General features: G+C 37.3%; 1 protein-coding gene across 4 annotated transcripts in view; it reads left to right on the top strand.

The window, feature by feature from the left end:
- The window catches only part of PHKB (phosphorylase kinase regulatory subunit beta), a 228,643-nt gene that overhangs the window by 371 nt on the left and 200,990 nt on the right, over positions 1 to 27,282 (top strand). Inside the window, exon 2 of one of the 4 annotated variants that reach the window (XM_021932350.2) lies at positions 2,248 to 2,342. The exons of 2 other annotated variants lie outside the window; for them this stretch is intronic. In XM_021932350.2, the coding sequence (XP_021788042.2) occupies positions 2,288 to 2,342 (55 nt within the window). In that variant the 5' untranslated portion in view covers positions 2,248 to 2,287. Of the gene's footprint in view, positions 1 to 2,230; positions 2,343 to 27,282 lie in introns of all 4 variants that reach the window. One more of the 4 variants, XM_021932349.2, reaches the window with a different exon arrangement.

Below are 27,282 nucleotides of genomic sequence, written 5' to 3'. Positions count from 1 at the left end.
AAGTAGGCAGCGGTCCGGACTTCCCTTAGAGTCTTCTAACTTAAAAATCTGGCGGCGGCACATTCCTGGGAAAGGGAATGTGTCCTCCCTGTGAATGTTCTCCCCAAAAGTCAGATAGCTTAATCAGATCAAGTCAGATGTAACTACGATCGGGCTGCAGAAAGCCGGCGTCTGCTCCTTGCCTTATGTCTTATATCCCTTTTACATTCCCACAGGTTCTAAGCAGTAGACCTGTCATCTGTCTAGCAGAAATTGAAGGAGACTGGGCCTCAGATCTTGAAGTGCATAGTTAGGGCTCAGAAGGAAAAGGGGCTCCTTAAGTGGTTCCAGGTTGTGTGGTTACCAAGCCAGAAAGCGTAGAGGTCAGAAGGTGCCTTGCAGGCAGTTTTAACAGTTTCAAGTGTCCCGAACTGACTTGTTCAAACTGCAAGTCATGACTTGTGGCATTATCAGCACTTGTGGCTGATGACTCCTCTAAAAGCTGGGATTAAAACTTCCCGTATTCCGGGCTGGCTGGATATAATCTTAAGCAAAAAGCATGTACTTAAACAGGAAAGGTGGAAGGCAGAATACAGGTTTTCAACTAAGGAGCTTCCCTTTTAAAGAACTGCATCATTGCGGGGGCGGTAGTGTGAAAGGCCTTAGCTAGGAAAATTAACTTTGCACTTGCATTGATATTAAGAAATTATTTTCGGCCGGATGCGGTGGCTCATGCCTGTAGTCCCAGCACTTTGGGAGGCCGAGGTGGGCGGATCACCTCAGGTCAGGAGTTCGAGACCAGCCTGGCCAATCTGGTAAAACCCCATCTCTACTAAAAATACAAAGCTTAGCTGGGCGTGGTGGCGGGCACCTGTAACCCCAACTACTCGGGGGTCTGAGGCAGGAGAATTGCTTGAACCTGGGAGGCAGAGGCTGCAGTGAGTGGAGGTCACACCACTGCACTCCAGCATGGGTGACAGAGGGAGACTCCGTTTCAAAAAAAAAAAAAAGGAAAAAAAGAAATTATTTTCTCAGCTAATATGTCCCCCTTATGTTTTGGGCTTTTCCCATTTATGAAGTTCTTAGTTGTCTGTTGTGCACATTTTTTTTTTTTAAATTTGGAGAAAGTAAATCTAATTTCTGAAAATCTAATTTCAGAAATCATACACCCAACATTCTGTTTTTTATACCTTACAAAAAGTTGAGCTTTATTTACTCAGAGTTATAGTAAAATTACCAACTGTGAAGTATGAGGTAATTTTTTCAAAAAGTAGTCCTTAGTACTACTAAAAATCAATAAAGTGACTTGGAATAGTTAGATGTATTTGTTTCACACTTTTTCTTAAATTGTTTTTGAGTCATATAGAAATACTGAGTTGGCTACTAACAATGTGGCTATCTGGATATAAAAGTGTTATTGGATTGGTTATATCTAAACAGAGAGTAACCGGAGTTTTCTTACAGGGACCTGAGTACTGCCCCCAACATATATTTTTTGCAAGATTTCTCTTTTCCTTTCATAAGCACATAGAGTTTATTTTCTTCGTTAGTCTTTGTTTCCTCTGAAATGCATGTCGTTAACAGTAAGCTTTGAAAACCTTACTTCTCTTTTCTTAGCTGAGAAAAAAAATTTTAGTGTTAACTGTTGTTGAATGCAGTTATGTAAATCCACTTTTATATGCAAAGTGCATAGTATCAATGTTGAATGTTCCTGTATGTTTACATCCTAGTAGTAAAAAGAGATACCACTTGAATTCATTACTCCAAATTAGTAGTTAAATTTGAGGTTTCAGATTCTTATAAATATATGAAGTACAGATGATAAAGTTAGTAACTCGAGTTAAAAACTTCCTGTGTCATTAAAAGCAATCAACTTGATTCTGTTTGTTACTTTTAGAAGAATATATAAATGGAGCTTTGTTAGAAACCGACTAACCTGCCTGGAGCATAGAGTCCTCCTCACAGAGTTCTGAGCATTGTTACATAGTAGCATAATTACTTCACTGCACAATAGAGGATACTACTTTTATGTAATATTTAATAAGTGGATATTATATAGTTCCTGTCTCATCCATATGAGCAAGTGTAATTTATCAAAGCAAAGAAAATCACATATTCAAGTCATAAAAGAGAAAATAAAATTATAATGATCCTCAGTTACTGCCTTCGTTGCGCACTGCATCATGTTAATAACTGCTCACACTGCTTTCAATTAATTTAACACTGATTGCTTCTAACCTTTACTAAACAGTTTTAAAATTGCTGTAGCTTAGCCTGCGACGCTTATGATTAGAGCCAACAATTTGAAATGGCCTGCTCACCTGATGCAGTCGTCTCTTCGTCTTCTACTTTCTTAAGGTCTGGTAAGTGTTGTAGACCCCAAAAGGGTCACTTGGTAATTTTAAATACCTTTGTTTCTGACGGTTGATTTCACTATAAGGTATCATTATGTCTTTATTTCTTGTTTGGTGGGCCCAGGCCTGAGTACCAGGTGGTGTTAGGTTTAACTTTACATTGTGTTTTGAATGTGGCCTATTGTGTTCTTCTCATGTGGGGTTTGAAAAGGACAGAAAGTGGAGTGCCAGCCCTGATACTTGCAAGCTGTTTGAGCAGAGGCAGTTCCTCAGTGTCTGGGAGCTCCCATTGTCAAATGTGCACATAGTGTATTTTTTAAATGATTTTTGTCTTCTTGCCACAAAGGAAGTAACTTTTACAAATTAGGAATCTTTGGTCAACATCCCACTTATCTATTCTTCATCAGCTTACTGTGAAGCAGGTTATTAATATATACGTTTTCATAGACAGGAAGTGACTTACCCCAGGGAATATTTTAAGGACATGTGCTTTGGCCTTTATCCTGTGCCATCCTGGTGTAAGGGCTGGAACAGATGTTGGCACAATGGCTCTTTGACCGTTGTGTTGATGCAGCCCTTTGAGAGCTGGATGAAAGCTATGGAATTGCTCTCCAGATGTGTGCACAGGATTTTGAAAACAATCTGAGTGATTCATGGACCCAGACATGATTACCTATGCATTCCCATTAGGAACTAGGTCTTTGGATGTATTCAGTCTCACTTTAGGGAAGAAGACACACATTTCGTTAGGTGGCCACATAGCTGAAATGAAAACCGAAACATTTAGAGCACTTTTCTGTAGTTATGGCTTAACTTGGGCCATTTAAAACCTATTATGTGCTAGAAAACCCGGAGAAGGCTGCTGGTAAGAGGCTACTTTTTCTATAATGCCTTTTAAGCAGAATATTTCAAGCCTCAGGACTCACGAACAGGCAAATGTGAGATGAGCACCCCCAAACACAGTGAAAACTCCTTGGCTTCACCATAGCCTTTCAGAAGTGTTTCTCCCTCTTCATTCATTTTCATTTATATTTCAAGTCCTGTTCTGGCAAGATAGAGGAGGAAAATCTTGAAGAAAATAAATAAGAAATAGCTTAAGGAAGAATCAAACAGGAGAAAACAAAAGCTCTTTAAGGAACTAAAATGATTTCTATCTCTGGGTGTCATCTGCTAAATGAGAAAATATTATATGTAACAATGCCAATTGATTTCTGATTTTTTGAACTAAAAGAACAGGAGGACGTATATCTCTAGACTCTGCTTTCTTTCATTATAAGCACTGAGCTCTGTTTTCCATCTTGGCTTTTCTACTAAGAATTAAAGTGGTTTTAAGCACTAGCAGAGTCATTCAGTAGTAATGGGGAAATAGAATGTTTAAAGACAGCTTTTATGCATCAACAGTCCTGAAAATTTCTAAACCCAAGAACTGTGCTTTAACATTACATAGAGTGTTTGAAGGCATATACAAGAAGCTTTTCCAGTACTGTATCATCAAATTGAAATAGAATGCACCAAGAAACAGACTAGAAAAATATCAAACTTTAGTGTTATAATCCATTTTAAAGAATGAATCTTTATAAATTACTTTCAGTGTTGGCACTTTTTTGGGAGTTCATCTAACCAAAACTTACTAAAACTATAAAGACACACTTAAAATTTGTGTCTGTTAAAATAATAAGTACCATTCCTGCTGGTGTTTAGGCTTAACTTTGCATTGTGTTTTGAATGTGGTCTGTCGTGTTTGCATTTAAGTACTCTGAGTGGTTTGCATTTATAATTTCTTATTTAGAAATACTCCATTTATATTGGAAATGATTTGCTTTCCCCTATTGTAGTTCTTTAGACATTATCTTTTAGGCATATGTTTTATTGTGCGATTTCATTTGACAATTATTTTAAAGCATGTCCTCGCTTCACAGCTGAGCTTTTCATTGGTACTTTGGCCGGAAACTATCCAGTATTGCCAAACGTGAAAGCCAGTAGTATCTTGATTTTGAAAAATTCATTTTCAATGTACCTGCATTGTTTTATGTATTTTAACACTTCATATTCCTTTTGGATATGTTTCTTCTTTTGGTTTTTTTCTTTGTTTCTCCTCTTTATGGAATTTAGCGTGAGTCCTGTATTTCTGTGTGTGCATACATGAGCTGTGCTCTGACTGCTAATGTACTAGTATTTGCTGGGGTTGAAAGAAATTTGTTTTGACTGCTTAAACTGAAAGAGGGATCTAGATATTCAGGTTTTTCTTTAAAGACCTTTGAAGTAAAATGTACAAGACCATGAATTTATAAAGAAATTCAACAGCCAAAATAAGTTAAATAATTATTAGAGAAGGAATGTAACATTCAATACCTTAGATTGCTTCCATTTCTCATGTGGCCACTACGGTTATATTAAGTTAGCAGAGTTGGTCAGCTGTAGCAATCACCTTGGCAATACAGTTCAATTACTTGGAATAATGGTTATAGCATATTGTGATGTGGTAAGAAACAGCTTGGCATTTTTGCTTTTATTCTTAAATGACAAAGATAATTTAAGAGATTATTCTTTTTTTTTTTTTTTTTTTTTTGAGACGGAGTCTCGCTGTGTCTCCCAGGCTGGAGTGCAGTGGCCTGATCTCCTCACTGCAAGCTCCGCCTCCCGGGTTCACGCCATTCTCCAGCCTCAGCCTCCCAAGTCGCTGAGACTACAGGCGCCCGCCACCACGCCCGGCTAGTTTTTTGTATTTTTAGTAGAGACGGGGTTTCACCATGTTAGCCAGGATAGTCTCGATCTCCTGACCTCGTGATCCACCCGCCTCGGCCTCCCAAAGTGCTGGGATTACAGGCTTGAGCCACCGCGCCCAGCCATGAGATTATTCTTTTTTATAATGCCTCATGAGCTTATCTACCTTGGCTCCCTAAGTTTATCAGGCAGCTGGTAAGTGAGCTTCAACATAGTACTCGAGTCTTTTCATTTACTTGTTTCTCTTTATGTTCTTTGATTAACTTTCTTTTGTTAATTTAATTTGATGGGCAAATCAGTACCTGTTAAAATTTTATTGTATATTCTGGGCAAAACAAAACTTTGAATTGTATATGCCTGACATTGTTTTTTTAAGGAATTTATATAGCAGCCTTGTTTTCAGTTAACTAATCTAACCGTCAACTAATCAAAAAGATGATTCTTGTGATTGGAAGAGAACATAGGCCCAAGTCTCCTGGACTCTTGTGGGTTGTGGCCTCCTTTAAGAGCTGAATGAAAGGGTGTACATTTGGTGTTCACCTACACCTGGGTCTGATTCAGGCTCTATTGTTCACTACCTGTATGATCCTGAGGAAGCTATATCTTTTTGAGATTCAGCTTCCCGCTTTGTAAAAATGATGTTAATAAAACCTACCTGGAGAGATTATTGTGAAGATCAAACAAGATGTTATATGCAAAACACCTGATATTTAGTAACTGCTCAATAAATTTTAGTTATCTTTCCTAAAAATATGTGTCTTTTACAATATTGCTGATGTGTATTAAAGACTAATGACTTATATACAACAAACGTGATTTCTTATCTCTCTGTCTCATTTTGATATGTATGCTCAAAATAGCCATTTTAAGAAAATCTGTCATGCTTAAATACAACTAGCTTGAATCAGATTACTCAGAATTTAATATTAATAGAGCTGTGTTATTTAATATGGCCCATTCCATTTTGTAAATTTAGCTCTTATTTTACTCTATGTCCATCTTATTTTTGTCAGTAATCACTATAACTCTAAAGAAATTGTTTCTGACAGTTTCCATGGAAACTCCTATTAGATAGCAGGTAGAGCAGTTGTTATTTTATGTGTACTTAAAAGATATTATTGTCTCAGATATGCACTGGGCTCCCTTCATGTAGGATGGAATTCTCAGAAGCACTCCTTGATTGTATCCTACTTGGAACTCTGACCTCTTACTAGTACCTGCCCTGTAATCTTATAAGATTTAGGAAATAGAGGCCATATCATATGACTTAACCCCCTTGGCATGAATCTCATTGACCCTCAGGCTTACTCTCTTTCTGTGTCATATTGCCCAGCAAAAATGATGCTTCACATTTCATAAGTGAAGTGGTTTCATGAAGAGCGCGGCAGCTTGTCTCACTGCTTTAGATTATCACCAATACTCACATTGTGCATTCTAAAAGCTATTTTCCTCATGCTGTTTTATCTGCAGTGTCTTATGAAATCAGAGAAAGAGTAAGAGGAACTCCCTAGAATTCCTGATTCTGATCCGGGTACCTATGCACATTTCCAAATGGATATACGATGGGCATTTCAAATGTAACCGGAACAAAACAGAACTCTTATTTTCTACTCTTATTCTTATCCCAATCATGTTCCTCCTTAAATATACTTTATTTCATTAAACTAAACCATTATTCTTCCAGTTACTCAAGCTAAAAATACAGAGGTTATTCCTCTCTTTCCTTCAACCTTTTTATTCAGTTAATCTGTAAAACCTTTCTACTCTACCTCTAAAACACATACCAAATCTGTTTTTCTCCAGCTGTACTCCTACCTCCCTAGTCCACTTTTATCTCTGGTCTACACTACAGAAATAGCCTGATTTCCTGTCTCCTCATTCCTACCTCACTACAGTCTGTTCTCTGCCCAGCAGTGAGATGGGTCTTTAAAAATGTAAGTCAGCTCATGTTACTTTCCTGCTTAAAGCCCTCCCATTGCATCTGTCATTATCTTAGCATAAAATCTACATTCCCAGGCTCACACCTATAATCCCAGCACTGTGGGAGGCCGAGGCGGGTGGGTTACCTGAGGTCACAAGTTTGAGATCAGCCTGGCCAACATGGTGAAACCCTGTCTCTACTAATAATACAAAAAATTAGCCAGGTATGGTGGCGTGTGCCTGTAATCTCAGCTACTCAGGAAGCTGAGGCAGGAGAATCGCTTGAACCCAGGAGGCGGAGGTTGCAGTGAGCTGAGATTGCACCATTGATTGCATTCCAGCCTGGGCAACAAGATGAAACTCTGTCTCAAAAAATAAAATAAAATAAAATAACTAACTAACTAACTAAATAAATAAATAATAAATTCTACATTCCCTTCCCTTGAATGATAAAGTCCCAGGTGACATGGCTTTTGCCTGCCCCTCTGACCTGCTCACAGAATGCTCCTCTTCTTCTCCACTGCTATCTTTGGGTCCATAAGATGCAATCTCATTTGCACTTTAGGCTCTCTGTAGTATAGCTATTTAGGCTCTCTGTAATAGCTATTTTCTTTGCCTGGAAAGCTCTCTGTACTGCTCTTTAGGTAGCTTGTTCCTTCTGGTTGAGTTTTAGGTTATCGTCTTAAATGTAGCCTCCTTAGAAAGGCTTTTTCTGCCCTCCCAATCTTAAGTAGCCCCCAGACACATCACTCTTAATTTTAATTCTCTGTAGTGTCCTTATTATTAGGTAATTTTTCCCCCTTCTTAGTTTTCCTGTTCATCTTCATCCACTAGAATATAAGCTATATAAAAGCAGGGACTTACTTGTTTTGTTCACAGCTGTATCCCTAGAGTCCAGAAGAGTTCTTGGAACATAAAAAGTGTTCAGTAAATCATATAGTATATATCACACTGGAGACTGTCCTTCTTTTGAGAGACAGTGTCATAATGTGGTTATTATATGGATGTTAGACTCATACAACTAGGCTCAAATGCTGGTATTGATACTTACAAATTGTGTGAGCTCAGTAGCAAAGACATAGAATCAACCTAGGTGCCCCAACAACAGTGGGTTGGACAAAGAAAATGTGGTACATATATACCAGGGAATAATTCACAGCTGTGGAAAGAATTAAATCATGTCCTTTGCAGCAACATGAATACAGCTGGAGGCCATTATCCTAAGTGAATTAACACAAAAACAGGAAACCAAATACTACTGCATGTTCTCCTAAGTGGGAGCTAAACATTGGGTACTCATGGACATAAACATGGCAACAGTAGAAACTGGGGACTGCTAGAGGGGAGAGTGAGGAAGAGCGGCAGTGGTTGAAAAACTAACTGTCGAGTTCTTTGTTCACTGCCTGAATGATGGGATCATTCATACCCCAAACCTCAGCATCACGTGATACCCAGGTAACAAACTTGCACGTGTACCCCTAAATCTAAAACAAAATTTGAAATTATTAGAAATAAATAAACAAAATGTTTTCCCCCCAAATCCAAACAAATTGTGTCAACTGTTTTGCAGTTAATTTTTTGTACTATGGAATGGAGATAATAGTATATTCCTCATAAGTTATTTTGTGAAGATGAAGTAATGTCTAGGAAGTACCTAGTGGTGGTAGTAGTAGTACTAATGATAATAATGATTTTTCATGCTATGATGATAGTGACAAGTTTTTAAGCAGCTAATCTTTATTGATTACTTAATGTGTTACAGGTAGTGCTTTACATTTAAATCTCACCAAAGTCCTCTTTTGTAGGTGTTATTACTGTCCCCTTTTGAAAAACTCAAAGCACAGGAAAGTAAAGTAACTTACTTAAAGTCACCCAGACAAACTCTGGCAGACCCTATTCTCCTAGCCACTGCTGCCTTCCTTCTCTTCTTCATCTACAGTGCCTAGTACTCCATAACTAAACAACGGTGGTTACTATTGATGTTTTCTGTTCTTCTTTCATTCATTTCTAATTAACTGATGTTTATTGGACCTCTCTGATGTAGGAAGTTTGTAATAAATAATACTGGTTGAGAGAGCTAATAGCCTGTTGGAATTTATACAGAGCTCAAGGAGACCAGTGCTTTTGTATACATTCACTATGTCTCTCTCCTGGACTCCTCCCGTTGTTTCCTACTGAACTTTGCTACTAGAGCCATCACCTCTCCTTGTACTATCTCCCTAGTCAATGCACACTGTTGTTGCCTGGGTGATTTTTCTAAAATGAACTAACCCTTAAGTGGTTGCTTATCTCCACTCATCAGCTCTCTATCTCCTGCAGGGTTGAGGTAGGGACTTCAAGGAAAGGGAACTTAAAGTGATCTTTAACTCCTAGAAATAGGAGTCAGTGGAGAAGTTGGGGTAAGGAGGGCTCTAGGCTGAGGATCGTGGGGCTAGATAGAGCTGGGTATTTAAAGCCTACTGAAAAGGCCATTACGGGTAAAGCATTGTGAATGACAGGAATGGGTGAGAGGAGGGGCTGAGATGGGCAGGGCCTTGGGAGCCTTGAAGATGTTTGAATTTTATTATAAATGCAAGGGAACGTGAACATTTGAAGCAGTGGAGTTTTAAGGCTAGATTGGTATTTTATGATAATTCTCTGTTATGTAAAAATAGACTGGAAGGTGACAAAAAGGCAGGGAGCAACCTCATGGCAGAAGCTGTGTGTCGTATATCTCTATGTTTAACACACGGCACCATGCTGGGTGCATAGGGACACTCTTGAGTATATCATCATTCTGGATTCAGAAGATGTGGCCACCTTGATTATGCATTAGAACCTACATATCTCTGACTCAATAAACTCACTTTTGGAGGAATATTCCTGTGGCCCATTTCCTGTTAAGTGAGAATAAACTAACTTTAGACAGTGAGTTTATTGAGTCAGAGATATAAATGGTAGGTAGGTTCTAATGCATAATTTAGGTGCATATATACAAATATAAAATGTATATGTGCGACAAGGTCAGGAGATCAAGACCATCCTGGCTAACACAGTGAAACCCCGTCTCCACTAAAAATGCAAAAAAATTAGCTGGGCATGCTGGCAGGCGCCTGTAGTTCCAGCTACTTGCGAGGCTGAGACAGGAGAATGGCATGAACCCAGGAGGTGGAGCTTGCAGTGAGCTGAGATTGCGTCACTGCACTCCAGCCTGGGTGACAGAGCGAGACTCCATCTCCAAAAAAAAAAAAAAAAGTATATGTATGAAATATATGTGTGTGTATATATAGTAAAATCTTAGATACAGTTAGTTTTATGTCATTATGCTATTTTGTTTTCACATTTTAAAATGGCATATCGACCATTCTATTCCGAGGAATAGTCTGCAAAGCTACAAAAGGTCCTTGATTCTTTGCTTGATTCAGGCAGAAGGATGCATTTAGACATTAATTTACCTCTTAAAAGATAATAGACTTGTGGAAAATATATGCAGTTAGGACATATCTTTTATTATTTTGGGACACATCTATTTTCAAATCCCTGTTTAGAAAACAACTGCCCAGTGTGGTGGCTCATGCCTGTAATCCTAGCACTTAAAAAGACCAAGGCAGGTGGACTGCTTGAGCCCAGTTTGAGACTACATGACGAAACCATCTCTACAAAAAATACAAAAATTAGCCAGGTGTTGTGGTGCCTGGGATGGCTGGTTGGAGGTTGTGGCGGGAGGGATAGCTTGAGCCTGAAAGGTTGAGGCTGCAATGAGCTGAGATCGCACCACTGCATTCCAGCCTGGGTGACAGAATGAGACCCTGTCTCAAAAATAAATAAAAAGAAAGCAAGTAATAGAAAATTGGAACTGCTTATATTACGTATTTAGTCTTGAAAATGCTTTCTGATGGTTCATTGTAGCTTCTACGATTTTCTTTTTTTTTTTTTGAGACAGGGTCTTGCTCTCTCACCCAAGCTGGAGTGGAGTACAGTGGCACTATCACAGTTCACTGCAGCCTTGGTCTCCTGTGCTCAAGCATTCCCTTCTGCTGGGCCTATAGGTGTGCACCACCATGCCTGGCTAATTTTTTTTTTTTTTTTTTCTGTAGAGACAAGTCCTCACTATTTTGCCCAGGCTGGTCTGGAACTCCCAGGCTCAAGCACTCCTCCCGACTCTGCCTCACAAAGTGCTGGGATTATAGGCATGAGCCACTGCACCTGGCCTCTATAATGTATTTTGAATACATTCATACTTGTTTTCATTTTTTTTCACATTAGGCCTTGGTTGCCTTGATTCGAAATAGTTTTTAAAAGATGAAAAAGTTGTTGCTGTTTTTTATTTTGTCATTTGTTACCTTTTTTTTAATAGACTTTATTAGTTTTACCAACAATCACATGATTATTAGTCCATGAAAATTTATTCTTTATATTTAACTTCTTGGTTTTATAGCTTTCTTCTCTTTCAGTTCATATTTCACAAATTTTCTTGAGGATGTGGGTTTGTGTAGATGAATGGATGTGACCTAAACATTAAGTGATTTCCAACAGCCTTAATGAGAATTTTTTAAATGTTATTTTTAATTGGCAAGTAGTAATTGTAGATATTTACAGGGTACAATATAATGTTTCGATATATGCTTACAGTGTTGGATAATTAAATCACACTAATTAACAAATCTGGCCCCTCACATACTTACTATTTTTTCATAATGAAAACATTTAAAATCTACTTTTAGCAATTTTGAAATATATAACGCTTTATGATTATAGCCACCATTCTGTGCAGTAGGTCACTGAAGCTTTTGCCTCCTATCTAACTGAAATTTTGTACCCTTTGGTCAACATTTGAGTATCTTGTGTAATAATTGAAATTTGTCATTTTTATACATTCTGATATATGTCATATATGCTCTTTTTTCAAAATATATATCATTGATTTTTCATTTGTCATATAAAATCTTTAAAAGTTTATTGTTTTACTCCCTTTGTTATCAATAGCCTCACAGTGTTTACATGGCCTTCCTTTTTGGCCATTTAAGATTCAAGTCTTGTAGCTCAGGACTGAAATAGGCACCCGACATAGAGATGAACACTTATGCTGTTATTTGGATTATAGATCAAGTCTTATTGCTAAAGCTGTGGATGGAGACTAGGAAGGACAGACACAGAGTCTGAGATTGGGCTATTGAGCTGTGGATAGTTCCTCTTCATACATACTTTAGCTTGCTGGTATGTTTTGAAAATATGCTCATCAGGTGCTTAACTTGTATTCTTTATTATATTTCTGTCTTCCTCCAATAGTTGAACCAGTGAAGAATTTTCTATATATTAAAAAAATGTGGTACATTTACTTTGTATATTCACTTTGGTTACATTAACTTTGTCAGCTTGCTTGTAAATATCTGATGATTGATTAGTTATAAATCAACAATATGTCAAAAAGAATTTGCTTGTTGTGACTTCAGTCAGTGGACTATTTCCTTTCTTTCTTTTTTTTTGAGATGGAGTTTTGCTCTTGTTGCTCAGGCTAGAGTGCAATGACGCAATCTCAGCTCACTGCAACCTCCACCTCCCAGGTTCAAGCGATTCTCCTGCCTCAGCCTCCCAAGTAGCTGGGATTACAGGCATGCGCCACTACGCCCGGCCAATTTTGTATTTTTAGTAGAGGCAGGGTTTCACCACATTGGCCAGGCTGGTCTTGAACTCCTGACCTCAGGTGATCCGCCTGCCTCGGCTTTCCAAAGTGCTGGGATTACAGGTGTGAGCCACTGCGACCTGGCTGTTCCGTTCTTGGGGTTTTCTGCTTACAGGACAGCTTATTGCTTACTTTTTATAATTCACATCTAAACTTTTAATGGCTTCTGATTTAGGATGATTTCAGTCTCATCTTTTTTTCCCTGCCTCCTAAATATGTTTTGTCGTGAATTTCCATCTTTATAACTAAATGGGAGTCAGGCAAGTCTAACTCTTCAAAAATTAAGGACAAGAGACTAAACCTTTAAATTTACTGTGATCTTTGATTTTAAATATTTTGATTTAAGTGTTTACTGATACATTTTGAAGATGGAAGTTGGGACATCTCAAGTTCTAGCATGCTTTTTCTTTCTTTTTCTATCTCGGTAACTTGACCACAGATCTCGATGTCTTAATAGAGGCAGCCTTATTATTTCCTCTGTCCTTAAGCAAAAACAACATGTTTAATAAGTTTTGAGTAACAGAACCTTCTACGGCTAAATGATTCCGAAGTGGGCATCACTCCTAGGCTTTGGCCAACTTGATGCTATAGATTTGATTAGGGGACTTCATCTGGAAATTCGTAGTGAGAAACCTGGATGGACCTCTAGAGAAAATATACTGTGTATCATAAGATTTTGCTAAATGTAGGAAATAGAACCATGCCCCATTTGGTGACATTTTTCTTATCAAATTCCCATGCTTCCAAATAACATTTAAAAATACATCTTATTTTTAAAATAATTATTAAAAAAATCTTAATTAAACAGCTTTATTTGGTATTGGGGTAAGCATTGATAGAGAGTGTTAATCATTTCTATTGATGTTCTTCCTGCTTTGACAGTTTTCCTGTTCAAATGGAGCCCCTTTTAACTGTGGCTTATATAAACATGTTGATTTTATTTTTAGAGTCAGGATCTTCCTCTGTCTTCCAGGCTGGAATGCAGTCGTGCGGTCATAGCTCATTGCAGCCTTGAACTTCTGGGCTCAAGTGATCATCTTGCTTCAGCCTCCTGAGTAACTGGGACTACAGGCATGTGCCACTACGCCCAGCTAATTTTTTTTTTCTTTTTTTGGAGACAGGGTCTTGCTGTGTTGCCCAAGCTGGTCTCAAGCTCCTGTCCTCAAGCAATCCTTTTTTCTCAGCCTCCCAAAGTGCTGAGATTATATGAGTGAGCCTTGATTTTAAAATGTAAGGCCTTAACTTTCATTAGTGTTAAGCAGATTTTATGTAGTCCACTGATAAAGTAGTTTTCATGATAAATATCATTAATATAGAGGCTTTTAAAATAAAAGCGTGTTTTCTTAACTTACGTATTTCTGAGGGAAATTATTTTTGTTTTGTGGAATCTTTTTATATGAATTTCTCTCTGTACCCATTCAGAGATCCTCTTGGTTGGTTATCTGTTTTTCGTGGAAATACACAATAAAGCCCAATTAATTTGTTAATACCCACTTTATCACAATTCTTAATAGGCTTGTAGCTTTGATAATAATCATTTACTCAATGACCTCAAGGATAAAAAGATCTATCAGGATATAAGGTTTTAATTATTATAATTTGAAGAAATAAAAAAACTATTTAAGGGTTAGAATTTATCAATGCACTCTTTCTCCTGCTCTATTTCATTCTTATTATATTGATACTTGTACCTAAGACCTATAGCAAATTTAAGTCCTTCTTAGGTTTTTAAATTCTACTATTTAAATATTTCTTGAATATTTCCTTCCTTGTGCATTACTGGTGTCACTGTCTTAATTGAAGGCCCTAGAATGATTGTTTTTACCCAAACTAGACTTTTATGCCTAGGGCTTACTCCCTGTCTTACAGTCCTTTGCTCTGCCAACAGATATATCTTTTAGAGTTTGGATCATATGATGCCCCAGTGACTCTTCAGTATCTAAACGATAAAATGCACACCTGGAATCTGCTGTTCAGCATCCTCTCTATTAGACTTCTGGATACCTGTCCAGCCTCCTGTCTTCCTCACATTCTCTGCTGCAATGTTATTAATGTACCTGGCAGTTCAAAAGTGGGTCACTCTCTTTCTGGCTTCTGTACCTTTATCATGAAGTTCCCTCTGTAAGCTTGGTGCACTCCATAATCTTTTATTCTGCTCCAGTGATCTCTTGTTTTTACATATTTTCTGACAACTCCCTTCTCTGCATTTCAGGTTTCAATTAATTGCTCTGCTGGTTCCCATGACATTTTATACAGGCTTCTTTTAGCTCTGATGTCACTACATTGCTATTAGATAATTATATATCTTTCTTCTTTACTAGGCTATGAAATCCTTCAGGTCACCAACAAGATCTGTTGCAACTTTGTATAGCCCCTGATGCAAGGCTTGGTGCTAGGGACTCAATGTTGAATAAGAATACAAGTTGAGTGAATTAATTAATCATGTTAGAAGAATTAGTACAGTTTTGGTTCAGAATGAACTTTCTAGCACTATGTGTTGTCTAATAATTTAACCTTTTTACTTGGTGAATAAGATTCAATTTATTTTCCTGCAGGTTTTGAATAAGAACATATTTTCATAGTAAAAAAAATCTTCTACTGGTCAACTGCAGAAAGGTTCAAAATTCAGGCTCATAAAATAAATGTAATAAATAAAATAGTGACCTAGGTTTATAATAGCTTTATGACATGGTGAGGGCACTTTTGATTTTTCTCTTAAACTGTGGGCAGCATCTCCAAGGCCAAAGTATGTGGCTCTGATTGCTTTTGCCCCTTGTATACAAACTTTGAGCCATCTCTGTGTACTGATTTTTTCTTTCCCTGAAGAGAAAATGGAAGAAATCACATAGATTATTCATCTACATTGTAATCCAAATGTAAGTCATCAGTAGCATGTTTATTCCTTCATGCATAGGGTGAGTCAGTGCTATTTAATGGGCCTTGTGTGTCATAGTGTAAACTTTACCAAAGATACCGAGGAATTTGAACTTAACCATTTAAATTTCAGGAATATGGTAAAGAAAAAGAAAATGATATACTTTTAAATAAAATAGAGAAAAACTTCCTAAATCTTGCCATCTAGAGTAAGTTTCAGAATAAGAAGTGATACAGCATCTATTTCTGGAAAAGTCTTGAACATAATGCTAAATAATGCACTAGAGAAAAAAATCTATGTTTTTACCTTAGACTTCTTTAGAGCCAAGTCTAGCAATTATCATGTATTTAATTTACACGATGAGAGTTTTTATTCTTGTGAACTGCAGTTGTCTTCAACTAATATGGTATTGAAATGGAAATAGAAAGAAGTGAAATCTAGGTAAAGGATAGATGGGTCAAGTAACGTGACAACTGAAATGGTTCATTTACGTGGCTGACATGGACAGAGTGCAGTGATCCAATACCAGAATTGCTTAGAAACCCCTTCATATTTTGGGGAAAATTGTCATTAAAGCAGTATTTCTGATTTAAATGTTACCTTGGAAGCAGGTTGTATATTACTGTGAACTTTTTTTTTTTGCTTTACCTGAGAAAAAGAAACAAAGCATATTTCAGTGTTTAAATCCTAGGTCTTCCACTTGCTACCAGTGTGACCTTGGTTAAGTTACTAAACCCCATTAAAAAAAAAAACTTTAGAATGGTAATAATAGTTCCATTATTATTAGGAGAGTTATTGTGAGGATTAAGTGAAATCATACATAAAAAGCTCTCACACAGTACTTTGTGTGTGGTAAACGCTCTGATATTGTTAGTTCTTATTAGGATGCTGATAATCATACTATAATGATACTATTCTTAACCTTTTAGAGCTCTTCGGTTAAAATTAAATTTATCTGTTTGTATTCATTCTGGCATGTTGCATATTGACAGCACCCACTAAGCATGGTGTTCTGGGTACACTGGTGAATTATAGTAGCATAAAGCAATGTCCTTGTCCAGAACAAGCAGACCAAAATAATGAATGTATTTTAAAAATATCAGATCCCTGAATAGAGTCTGGAGATCTTGTTTTTGGTGTTGGTTTTATGCTTAAAAAGCACTGCATCCTTGAGCAAGTTGTGAATTTCTCCCATGAAATAAGGGACTTAGACTAGAAGCTTGTTAATATTTTTTTCTGTTTCAAAATATTATGGCACTCAATCATTGACTGTCAGGGGAGTTAGGGGAAAGTACTTATATGGTTTTAGGGCTGAGGCTGGATGATTTCAAGGTAGATCTTACAAGATGGAGAACTGGTTGTGATTGTGAGAATTGAGTTGATGAGATAATAGCTTTGGATTTGTCAGTACAGTGATGCAAAGATCTTAAAGCAAGCTTTGATGAACAAGATGTTAGTTTTGATATTTAAGCTGTTTTAGTTGGTTCATGGTCTTACTTTCTAGGGGTTGTAGAGCTAGATTTTCCTAAGACAACAAAGCTGCTGTCTAATTTTGATCTCTGGCATCTTCAACATCTTACCCTCTCTTGTTCTCTCCCCTCTTCTCTCTCATTTTTTTTTCTTTTTCTTTTTTACATGATAGTAGTACTATCACTGTAGAGCCCTGGATCTACTTAAATGCAGATCCGATTCAGCAGGTCTGGGATAGGGCCTGAGAAACTGCTATTCTAACAAACTCCCAGGTGAGGCCCTTGCTGCCTGTGGATGGCCTGCACTTTGAAGAGCAGAAGTCTATCTACAGCACCATATTTGTTGAGCAGCAGTCCTTTGTGCCATCCTTATCTCTTCTCTGTCTTCTAATTCAGATTGCAGATCTTGGGCTCTGAATTAAGCATCCTGCTGTTCCAAACTTGAACTTAATCTTTGAATAAATATGTCATTATCTGCGTCCCTGATTCCCACCGGGCATAAACCCACAGTTCCTGAGTGTGATCCATGGCTGTTTTTGCAGCTTCCTTTCACTGGTATGGCACTTTGCTTCTGTCAATTTTCTGGTGTACTCCGGCTTCTGACTTCTGGCCTGGATTTACCTGGCCCAGATCCTTTTACTTGTCTGAGCCCATTTCAGGGCTTCCATGTTGAAGCCATCACTGTACATTGCTATAAACGTTAAAATTTCCAACTGTTGCTCTTGGAAATGAGTATATATATATATGTCTGTATCTCCTGTCTCATCTGTTTATCATACATAATTGGTAATTGGTGATCCCTTCTGTGTCCTGAGGATCATGTAGTCCTTTCAGTAGGGAGCTCTGCTTCAGGATGTAATGACTGCCTCCATTTTCAAACAGTTGCCTAACCAATTGAATGGATATGAGAGGTATAACTGGTTAGCACTGGAAGTTAAGCTGATTTCCACTGAGTCCAATTTATTTTTCCACATTTGTATCTTTGAGAAACTGATGTGCTAATTGCTTAAAGGTCTTTTTGGAGGCTCTTGCTGGTGCTGGTGGGATTTGGTTCCTTTCAGCCTCTTTCATATTTCATGCAGCTTATCATTTAAAAGAGAACAATACTATTAAACACTGGCTTTAAAAGTTCTTTTTTTCCTAGGTATCCTTGTAAGATTCAACAGTATTATGGAATGACCATAAAAATAGGGGTAGGTGCTTCAAGAAATATAATTTTCTTTGAAAAGTAGACGAAACAGCAAGCAGTCTTCAAACTAACTACAAAAAACTGACAAGTTCAAGGCTGATTTCCATTATAGTTTCATGTTACAGAAATAGTTTAGTTTCATTTGCTGTAGTATAAGCTGAGTACCTTAAATATCCATTGTCATAACTTCAGTTTTCATTTCAATTTTTTGCTACAATGAAATTCTTATAACTAAATTATAATGCAAATTTAAGTACTGCAAAATTTTAATAGATGTAATGTTCACCCGTAGTCACGTTCTTTCAGTTTTGTATTACATAAAAAACTAATAGTCCATAAAAATATTATAAAGTTAAGCTACACTTAGAATAGACATGAAAAAATTTTAAGCCAAACTAGATGGTCTGAATAGCATATTGAATGATGAATTAGAACTTAAAGAATGCCTATTATAGCTTTCCAGTTCTGTAATTTTAAATGTATTTATTAGAAAGTAGATTAATTTACATTTTGATGTCTTCATTATAGTGTGGGTGTGGAAACTTCATACTCATTCTATACTTCTCTATGAGATATTTGATTCCACTCCCAAGGGTCCTGCGTTTGCTTTGTCTCCCACAGAGACAGCTTGCTTTTCTGGGATGTTTGACAACTGGCTTTAGTTAGGCATGACGGTTGTTAGTGACTTTTGGTGGAATTAAGGTTAGCTCTGAATAGTCATGCTTCAGAAATAATCATTCATTTTGGTTATAAAATTTTTCTTGAAGACTTATTAGCATCACTCCTGTGTAGCCCAGGGTCATATTTTATTGGAGCTTTTATCCCTCATCTAATGTAATTAATGTTCTTCCCTCTGGCATGGTTAGAAAAAGTGGTAATCTTGTTTTTCTGCAGCTCCTGCTCATAATCACTGAACTACCTGTAGCAGCCCAAGGCTGCTTTAACTTCACATTATTTCACTTAGTTGTCTTTTTCTGTTTCTTAAAAATTACTGATTATTTAATTTGCTGATTTAAAAATCATTATGTGGGTCATCCATTTTTGCATTGATCAAGAGGATTCTGACATTAACCTGACAAAGCCAATTAATCCAGAAATCATTGTTTTCCCACTTTGTGCCCCAGTCCTGTCCTAAGTGTTGAGGTAGATGACAAAATTTAAGGCAAAGAGATGACAATTCATATTTAATATGCACTGTGTGTTGCTTTACTTAAAATATTTCACTTAAGCCTCACCATATCCCTGTGAGGTTATATAATTTTCTCCACTTTTCAGATGAGAAGACCTAGCTCAGAGAGAACCCAGGTCTTGAAAGTTACAAAATGATACAGCTGTGATTACAGTCCAGTTCTTCCTCTTTTCAAAATGTCATTTCCGTGACGTTTTTAGCTATGAAGACGTTCTTCCCTCCAGCGGTTTGTTGATACTCTGAGGGCTGGGGTAGGGGAAGGCAGTTTCTGTCTTTTACTTGATTTAACATTGGGTTTAACCTTATTCACTAAAGAATGAAAGTTGGCTTGTGAAAAATGTGGCTTGAATTCCATATGAGAAAGTTTGGTCAGTTAATGATTATACTGTAGGTAGGTCTTTGCAAGGCACTTACTCACATGGATTCTCAGGACAGCATTGGAGCAAATCACTGAAGTCTAAGGGTTGTACGTAAGTATAGTGTGGGAAAGGCTAATGCCATATCTTCCCTGTTTCACTTAGCCAATGAACAAAACTTCACTGTGTTTCGATTGGAAGAAAATTAACTAGCATTCATTACCTGCAAACTCTATACTGTCCTTGAGAAGTATGTCTAGTTTTATTCTGGTTTTTATTTACAGTCTGCTTACTTTGCTAATTTATAGTTTATTGTGATTTTTTTCTGCTAACATTCAAGACTTCCCATACTCATTTTAATTATACAGATTATAATTTCTATACAATTCCTAGTTGTAGTAATAACATTCATATTAAATGTACTGCTGAATTTTGCCAAGACAAGAATATAGAACAGGCTTCATCAAAGTGTAAATGAAAAATGGAAATTGGCCGGGCGCGGTGGCTCAAGCCTGTAATCCCAGCACTTTGGGAGGCCGAGGCGGGCGGATCACGAGGTCAGGAGATCGAGACCATCCTGGCTAACATGGTGAAACCCCGTCTCTACTAAAAATACAAAAAACTAGCCGGGCGTGGTGGCGGGCGCCTGTAGTCCCAGCTACTCGGAGGCTGAGGCAGGAGAATGGCCTGAACCTGGGAGGCGGAGCTTGCAGTGAGCCGAGATCGCGCCACTGCACTCCAGCCTGGGTGACACAGCGCGAGACTCTGTCTCAAAAAAAAAAGAAAAATGGAAATAGTTTGGGTCTATTTTTCAAAATGCTGAATGACTTGAAAGTATTATTTCTGTAGGGCTTGTGTGGAATAACTAATGTATGACACAATAAAATGCCTAATATCACATCTTTATCACTATAATAACAAGACATGATACAATTACATTTTTTTTTTTTTTTTTTGAGACAGGGTCTGACTTTATCACCCAGGCTAGAGTGCAGTGGCAGTGATCTCCACTCACTGCAACCTCTGCCTCCCGGGGTCAAGCGATTCTCCCACCTCAGCTTCCCATGTAACTGGGATTGCAGGCACACACCACCATGCCTGACTAAATTTTGTATTTTTGGGAATGATGGGGTTTCGCCATGTTGTCCAGGCTGGTCTTGAGCTCCTGGGTTCACATGACTCACCCACTTTGGCCTCCCAAATTACTGGGATTACAGGTGTGAACCACCAAGCCTGGCCTATTAAGTAAGTTCTTTTTTTCTTTTTTCTTTTTTTTTATTTTTGGGACAGAGTCTTGCTCCATCACCCTGCCTGGAGTGCAGTGGCATGATCTTGGCTCATTGCAACCTCCACCACCTGGGTTCAAGCGATTCTCATGCGTCAGCCTCCTGAGTAGCTGGGATTACAGGCGCCCACCACCACACCCAGCTAAGCTTTGGATTTTTAACAGAGATGGAGTTTCACCACGTTAGCCAGGCTGGTCTCAAACTCCTGACCTCAAGTGATCCACCCACCTCGGCCTCCCAAAGTACTGTATTACAGGCATGAGCCACCGCACCTGCTTCTTTCTGTAAAGATTTAGAGTAGTATATAGTGAAGTTCTTTTCCCCTCCATATAATTCAATTAATATAGTGAACTAAGACTCTGTCATTTAAGCCTTAGAAGTTTGGAATTTTAAATTTTTACTTGTAGTACAAGTATGAAATAATGATGCTGAGTTTCTCTTGAGAAATCTTATTATATGTTCAGATTAGTAGTATTCTCTATAAAGTGATCCACTTGTAAGGCTACATACGTTTATTCTAGTGGTGCTGCAATTGCTCAAATCGTTTTTTAATCATCTCTTTTTATTTCATTCCTATCTCCCTTTATAAGCAATAGAATAACAGAACATAAGAGAATAGAATAGAACACACTCAACATAAGAGAACAATTAATTACTTTATAGTTACAGTTAAGGTTATTGATGAGTGAGTCTTACTTCACTTCATCTGCACTGATTCATCACCTTATTCATTGTGGCTGAGTCACAGTAACTTTTGGCAAGGTTTAGACATCAGTATAGTGATTTCATTTTGTTCAGTAAATACTTATTAAGCACTCACTATGTGCCAGGCACTGTTGGCACTGGGGTTACTTCAGTGAATAAAACAATTGCCATTTATAACATTAAATAACCACTTCTAAATGCATTTGTTTCCTAAAATGGAGTTCCAAAAACTTTGTAGAAAGATTAGAATTGTTGGAATACAGCTCTGACCTCACAGAAGTCATACAAAATCATAGTATATTATGGAAGGTACTATAAATAAGAAAGGAAAATGAAATATCTAATTGAGTGATTGCTATTCATAAGGTCAACACATGAAACATCAACCAGGTTTAATATCCTGAAATAGATTTTATAGGCCATGCTCCTTCTCTAAAGGTCACTGGAAGAACTTAATACCTTTTTATTAAAAATAAAATGGGAATGGTGGAATGGCCTTTTCACATCTTATTTGGATAAGTTGAATAGGCAAATTTTACTTCCTTTTTATGAAGTTGTGTTATTTCATATTTGACATTTCATATTTTACATGTGAAATATGTTTCTTACCCACCTTGCTATCCATCGTGGAGAAATGTAGACTCGAAATCTTAAGGGTTCAAATGAAGTATAATAATAAATAGGAGTTGTGAAGTAAAAGTACATATATATGTATGTATACATATACAAATAATTTTGGAGCAATCTCCTGTTTAAAGCAGAAAGTGAAAGCAAGGATTAAAGGCTCAATGCTTCTCAGTGAAGCATCTTTTTTTTGGTGAGCTTTTATGGTATAAGGAAAAGTACACATGTACAGTTTTTCTACACAGAGCCCTGTTTTCAAATCAGACTGCCATTGAATAACTTCTATGTGCCTCTATGTGGTATGACAAAGGTGTGATACCAGTCTCACAGCTTTGTCAGGATGATGGGATGGAATAACGTATATAAACTATCTTGTGCAATGCATAAGTAGTTAGGCATTCAGATTTCCTTTTTCCATTTAAAAAATTGCACAAGTAGTAAATGCATATAATATTTTCATATAGTATTTTTACAATCAGAACTACAAAGAATAAAAATCACACTCCTTTCCCTAGTGGTAATCATTTTTAACAATGTGGTGTGTATCCTTCTAGGCTTTTAAAAGTACTTAGCTATCTATATATGCATATACATTTCAAACGTTATACATATATAGTTATTGTTGCTTAGCTTTGCAACACCTAGGATCATGCTAAACATGTTTTCTTCTGTAACATTACTTTTCCACACTGTTTAGTCTTTCATAATACTTATAGAACTACCTTATTCCTTAAACTGTTTTAAGATACTTCAGTGAATGAAGGTTTCATAATTTGTTTATTTATTACTCTTTTGAGGGCACGTTTATTCCATAATGTTTTAAATTTCTATGTATGGTGGAACTGTGCAGAGAATAAATCATGGTTTAAGTTTTGTTTCTTTTGTTCTCAAGGAGGTATCAGTTATCTTGAAGATGCTCACAGTGCTGAATCTATGTATAACATATTCAAATCTTTTTAACTATGGAAGTTAAGATGCATCCATTCTAAAGTGAGGAAGACAAATTTTCCAACTTGTCTAATCATGGAACTCTTGCTCAGGAGGTGGAACTACATTATTAAATCAGAGAATGTGTATGGGGCAGTAGCAGGAGATAGGGTAGCCTGTGAGAATAAATTTGTAAACTGGTCATCAAAAGTTTCCTGAAACACTGCTTCTGGGTCAGGGTTTCATACATAGCAGAGCAACTCCCTCACTGCTTTCTTTGGTTGGTTCATATTTATTTATCTAGAGATAAGGTCTCACTCCGTCACCAGGCTGGAGTCCAGGTGCATGATCTTCGCTCACTGCAACCTCTGCCTCCTAGCCTCAAGCAATCCTCCCACCTCAGCTTCCTGAGTAGCTGGGACTACAGGCGTGTACCAGCACACCTGGCTGATTTTTAAATTTTTTTGTAGAGATGGGGTTTCACCATGTTGCCAAGGCTGATCTGGAACTCCTGGGCTCAAATGATCCTCCTGCCTTGGCCTCCCAAAGTGCTGGGATTACAGGCATGAGCCACTGTGCCTGGTGCCTCACCACTTTCTGTTGAAAGTCAGGGTTGACACAAGATTAAAAACAAAAAGTAGTAAAAAGAAAAAAAGAGTTCCCTGAAACATATTTTTTCAGCTTCTCTCCTTTTTCTTCCTTCCTACTAAACATTTACTGTCACCTACCATGTACTAGATATTGTCCCTGTTATTGATCGTCTTCCAATGTAGTATAGAAAATAACACATTAATCAAATGCCAAAAATAAAATGTATTGTGATCACTTTTGATAAACAAGCACTGTGATTAAGGTTGCAGAAGATAGAACAATTAACTCTGCTGTGGGAATTAAAGAAGGCCTCCCCTGATAATGTGGATCACTCAGTTCAGTTCATAAATATTTACTGAGAACCTCCTATGTGCCAGCATTAGAGATCCAAAGTTGAGGATGTATTGGAATGACTTGTCCTTTCGCTAGTTTGTATCAGTGAAGGAGTAAACGGGAATTTTAAGAAGAAGAAAATATTGCCTGAAGATGATGTACTTTATATTTCAAAACTGCTTGAAAATGTATTGTATCTTGTATACATGAGTCGTAGGACAAACATATAGACTGTTGTTCTATGGGAATGCTTGCTGTCTCAGCAGCTCAAATATTAATGTATTAATAATTTACTTAATAAGCCACAGATGTAGTTTTGCTGATAGACTGTATGTTCATATACAAGCCTCTTTCCTCTGCTCTCCCATGCCTACCCTGTCTGCAACTTTCCTGCCTTCCTCATCCTCCTGTGTGCATGTATGAGTACCCGGAATATACAAACCTCCTGGAACTATGGGACTCTTTGACCCTCTATGATAACAGATCTTCAGATTATGCTTAGTTCTTTATTATCTTTTTGGGGAACATCTCAGCCCAGGGATTTGGATTATACACTGCTTCTTTGTACATACTTTCTTCTTAGTTTGTTAACTTCTGCAATGCAGTCTTCAAAAATTGTACACCTCAGCTTTCAGAGATTTATTCCTGATTCTGAAAAATTACTACTCTTTACATGTCCCATAACTGGAAGATTATCTAATTACAATTAGCTAAGGCAGGGGGAGAATCTGAAGTTGGAAATTAGAACTGGTAAATTTCAAGTTGCTCAGTTCCCAAAAGTAGAGAATCATTAATGAAACACAAATGGTAAACACTGATTCCTTCCCTGGGGTAAGATTCTGTTTTCACAGATTTGGTGTATTTTTCTGCTAGAACCCAAAACCCAAAGAAATCTGAAAGTATGTTGTTTGTGTAATATTTTTAACTTTCAGTATCAGTATCCAGTAGGCAGTGCTATATAAAATGTTTTTTAAATCAATATATTGCTTCAGGCAATAAGGATTTTTGCAGACATTAATGCGACTATCCATAAAGCTCTGTTATCTAAGGTATTTGTAAACATCATATCATCATATGCCTGTGATAGGTTTGAAATCGTGCCTTAAAACATTATGTCTATGAGAAAACATACATAGGTCAAATGTTATATTATTAGATACTAGAGTTTATATATATATATATATATATACACACATATACACATTTTTTTTTCTTTCCAACTTTTATTTCAGGTTGAGGGAGTACATTTGCAGATTTGTTACGTGGGTAGATTGTGTGTTGCAGCAGGGGTTTGGTGTATAGATTATTTCATCATCCAGGTAATGACCATAGTACCCAATAGGTAGTTTTTCGATCTTCACCCTACCCTACCCCTCCACCCTCAAAGAGGCCTCCGTGCCTATTGTTCCATTCTTTGTGTCCACAGGTATTCAATATTTAACTTCCACTTATAAATGAGCATATGTGGTATTTAGTTTTCTGTCTTTGCATTAATTTGCTTAGAATAACAGCCTCCAGCTCCATCCATGTTGCTACAAAGGACATGATTCCTTTTTTTTTATGGCTGCATGGTATTTCATGGTATATAGGTACCACCTTTTGAATGAATCCAATGTTGATGGGCTCCTGGGTTGAGTCCATGACCCTGCTATTGTGAATAGTGCTGCAGTGAACATACACATGCATGTGTCTTTATGGTAGAATGATTTATATTCCTTTGAGTGTAGACTCAGTGATGGGATTGCTGGATCGAATAATAGTTCTAAGTTCTTTGAGAAAGCTCCAAACTGTTTTCCACAGTGACTGAAATAATTTATATTCCCACCAGCGGTGTATAAATGTTCCCTTTTTTTCTGCAGCTTTGCCAGCATCTGTCACTTTTTTGACTTTTTAATAATAGCCCCTCTCACTGGTGTGAGATGGTATCTCATTGTGATTCTGAATTGCATTTCTCTAATAATTTGTAAGGTTGAGCATTTATTCATATGCTTGTTGGCTGCATGTATGTCTTCTTTGAAGAAGTGTCTGTTCATGTCCTGTGCCCATTTTTTAATAGGGTCGTGTAGCTTTTGCTTATTTATTTGTTTAAATTGCTTATAGATTCTGAATATTAGACCTTTGTTGGATGCACAGTTTGCAAATATTTTTTCCCATTCTCTACATTGTCTGTTTGCTCTATTGATGGTTTCTTTTGCTGGGCAGAAGCTCTTTAGTTTAATTAGGTTCCAATTGTCAATTTTTATTTTTGTTTTTGTGGCAATTGCATTTGGAATCTTTGTTATAAATCTTTGCCATGGCCTATGTCCAGAATGACATTTCCTAGTTTTTCTTCTAGGGTTTTTATGGTTTTAGGTTTTACATTTAAGTCTTTAATCCACTATGAGTTGATTTTTATACACGGTAAAAGAAAGGGATCCAGTTTCAATCTTTTGCATATGGCTAGCCAATTATCCCAGTACCATTTATTGAATAGGGAATCCTTTCCCCAATGCTTGTTTTCTTCAATGTTGTCAAAGATCGGGTGGTTGTAGGTGTTTAGCTTTATTTCTGGTTTCTCTAGCCTGTTTCATTGGTCTGTGTGTCTGTTTTTATACCAGTACCATGCTGTTTTCATTACTGTAGCTGCCTTATGGTGTTTTTGAAGTCAGGTAGTATGATGCCTCCAGCTTTGTTCTTTTCTTAGCATTGCTTTGGCTCTCCTTGGTTCCATATGAATTAAAATTTTTTTTTTTCTAATTCTGTGTAAAATGTCATTGGTAGTTTGATAGGAATATCATTGAATTTGTAAATTGCTTTGGGTAGTATGGCTGTTTTTTTATTTGTATTTGTATTTTTTTGAGATGGAGTCTTGCTCTGTCACCCAGGCTGGAGTGCAGTGGCATAATCTTGGCTCACTGCAACCTCCACCTTCCAGGTTCAAGCGATTTTCCTGGTCAGCCTCCCAAGTAGCCGAGACTACCGGCGCATGCCACCACACCTGGCTAATTTTTTGTATTTTTAGTAGAGATGGGGTTTCACCATATTAGCCAGGATGGTCTTGATCTCCTGACCTCGTGAGAACTCCGATGAGTTTAGAATTTAATGACAAATGTATGATAT

Source organism: Papio anubis, chromosome 18, assembly GCF_008728515.1.
Source record: "Papio anubis isolate 15944 chromosome 18, Panubis1.0, whole genome shotgun sequence".
NCBI classification, from domain to species: Eukaryota; Metazoa; Chordata; class Mammalia; order Primates; family Cercopithecidae; genus Papio; species Papio anubis.
Note: the sequence above shows the minus strand (reverse complement) of the source record. Positions and strands in the feature narration are given on the sequence as shown.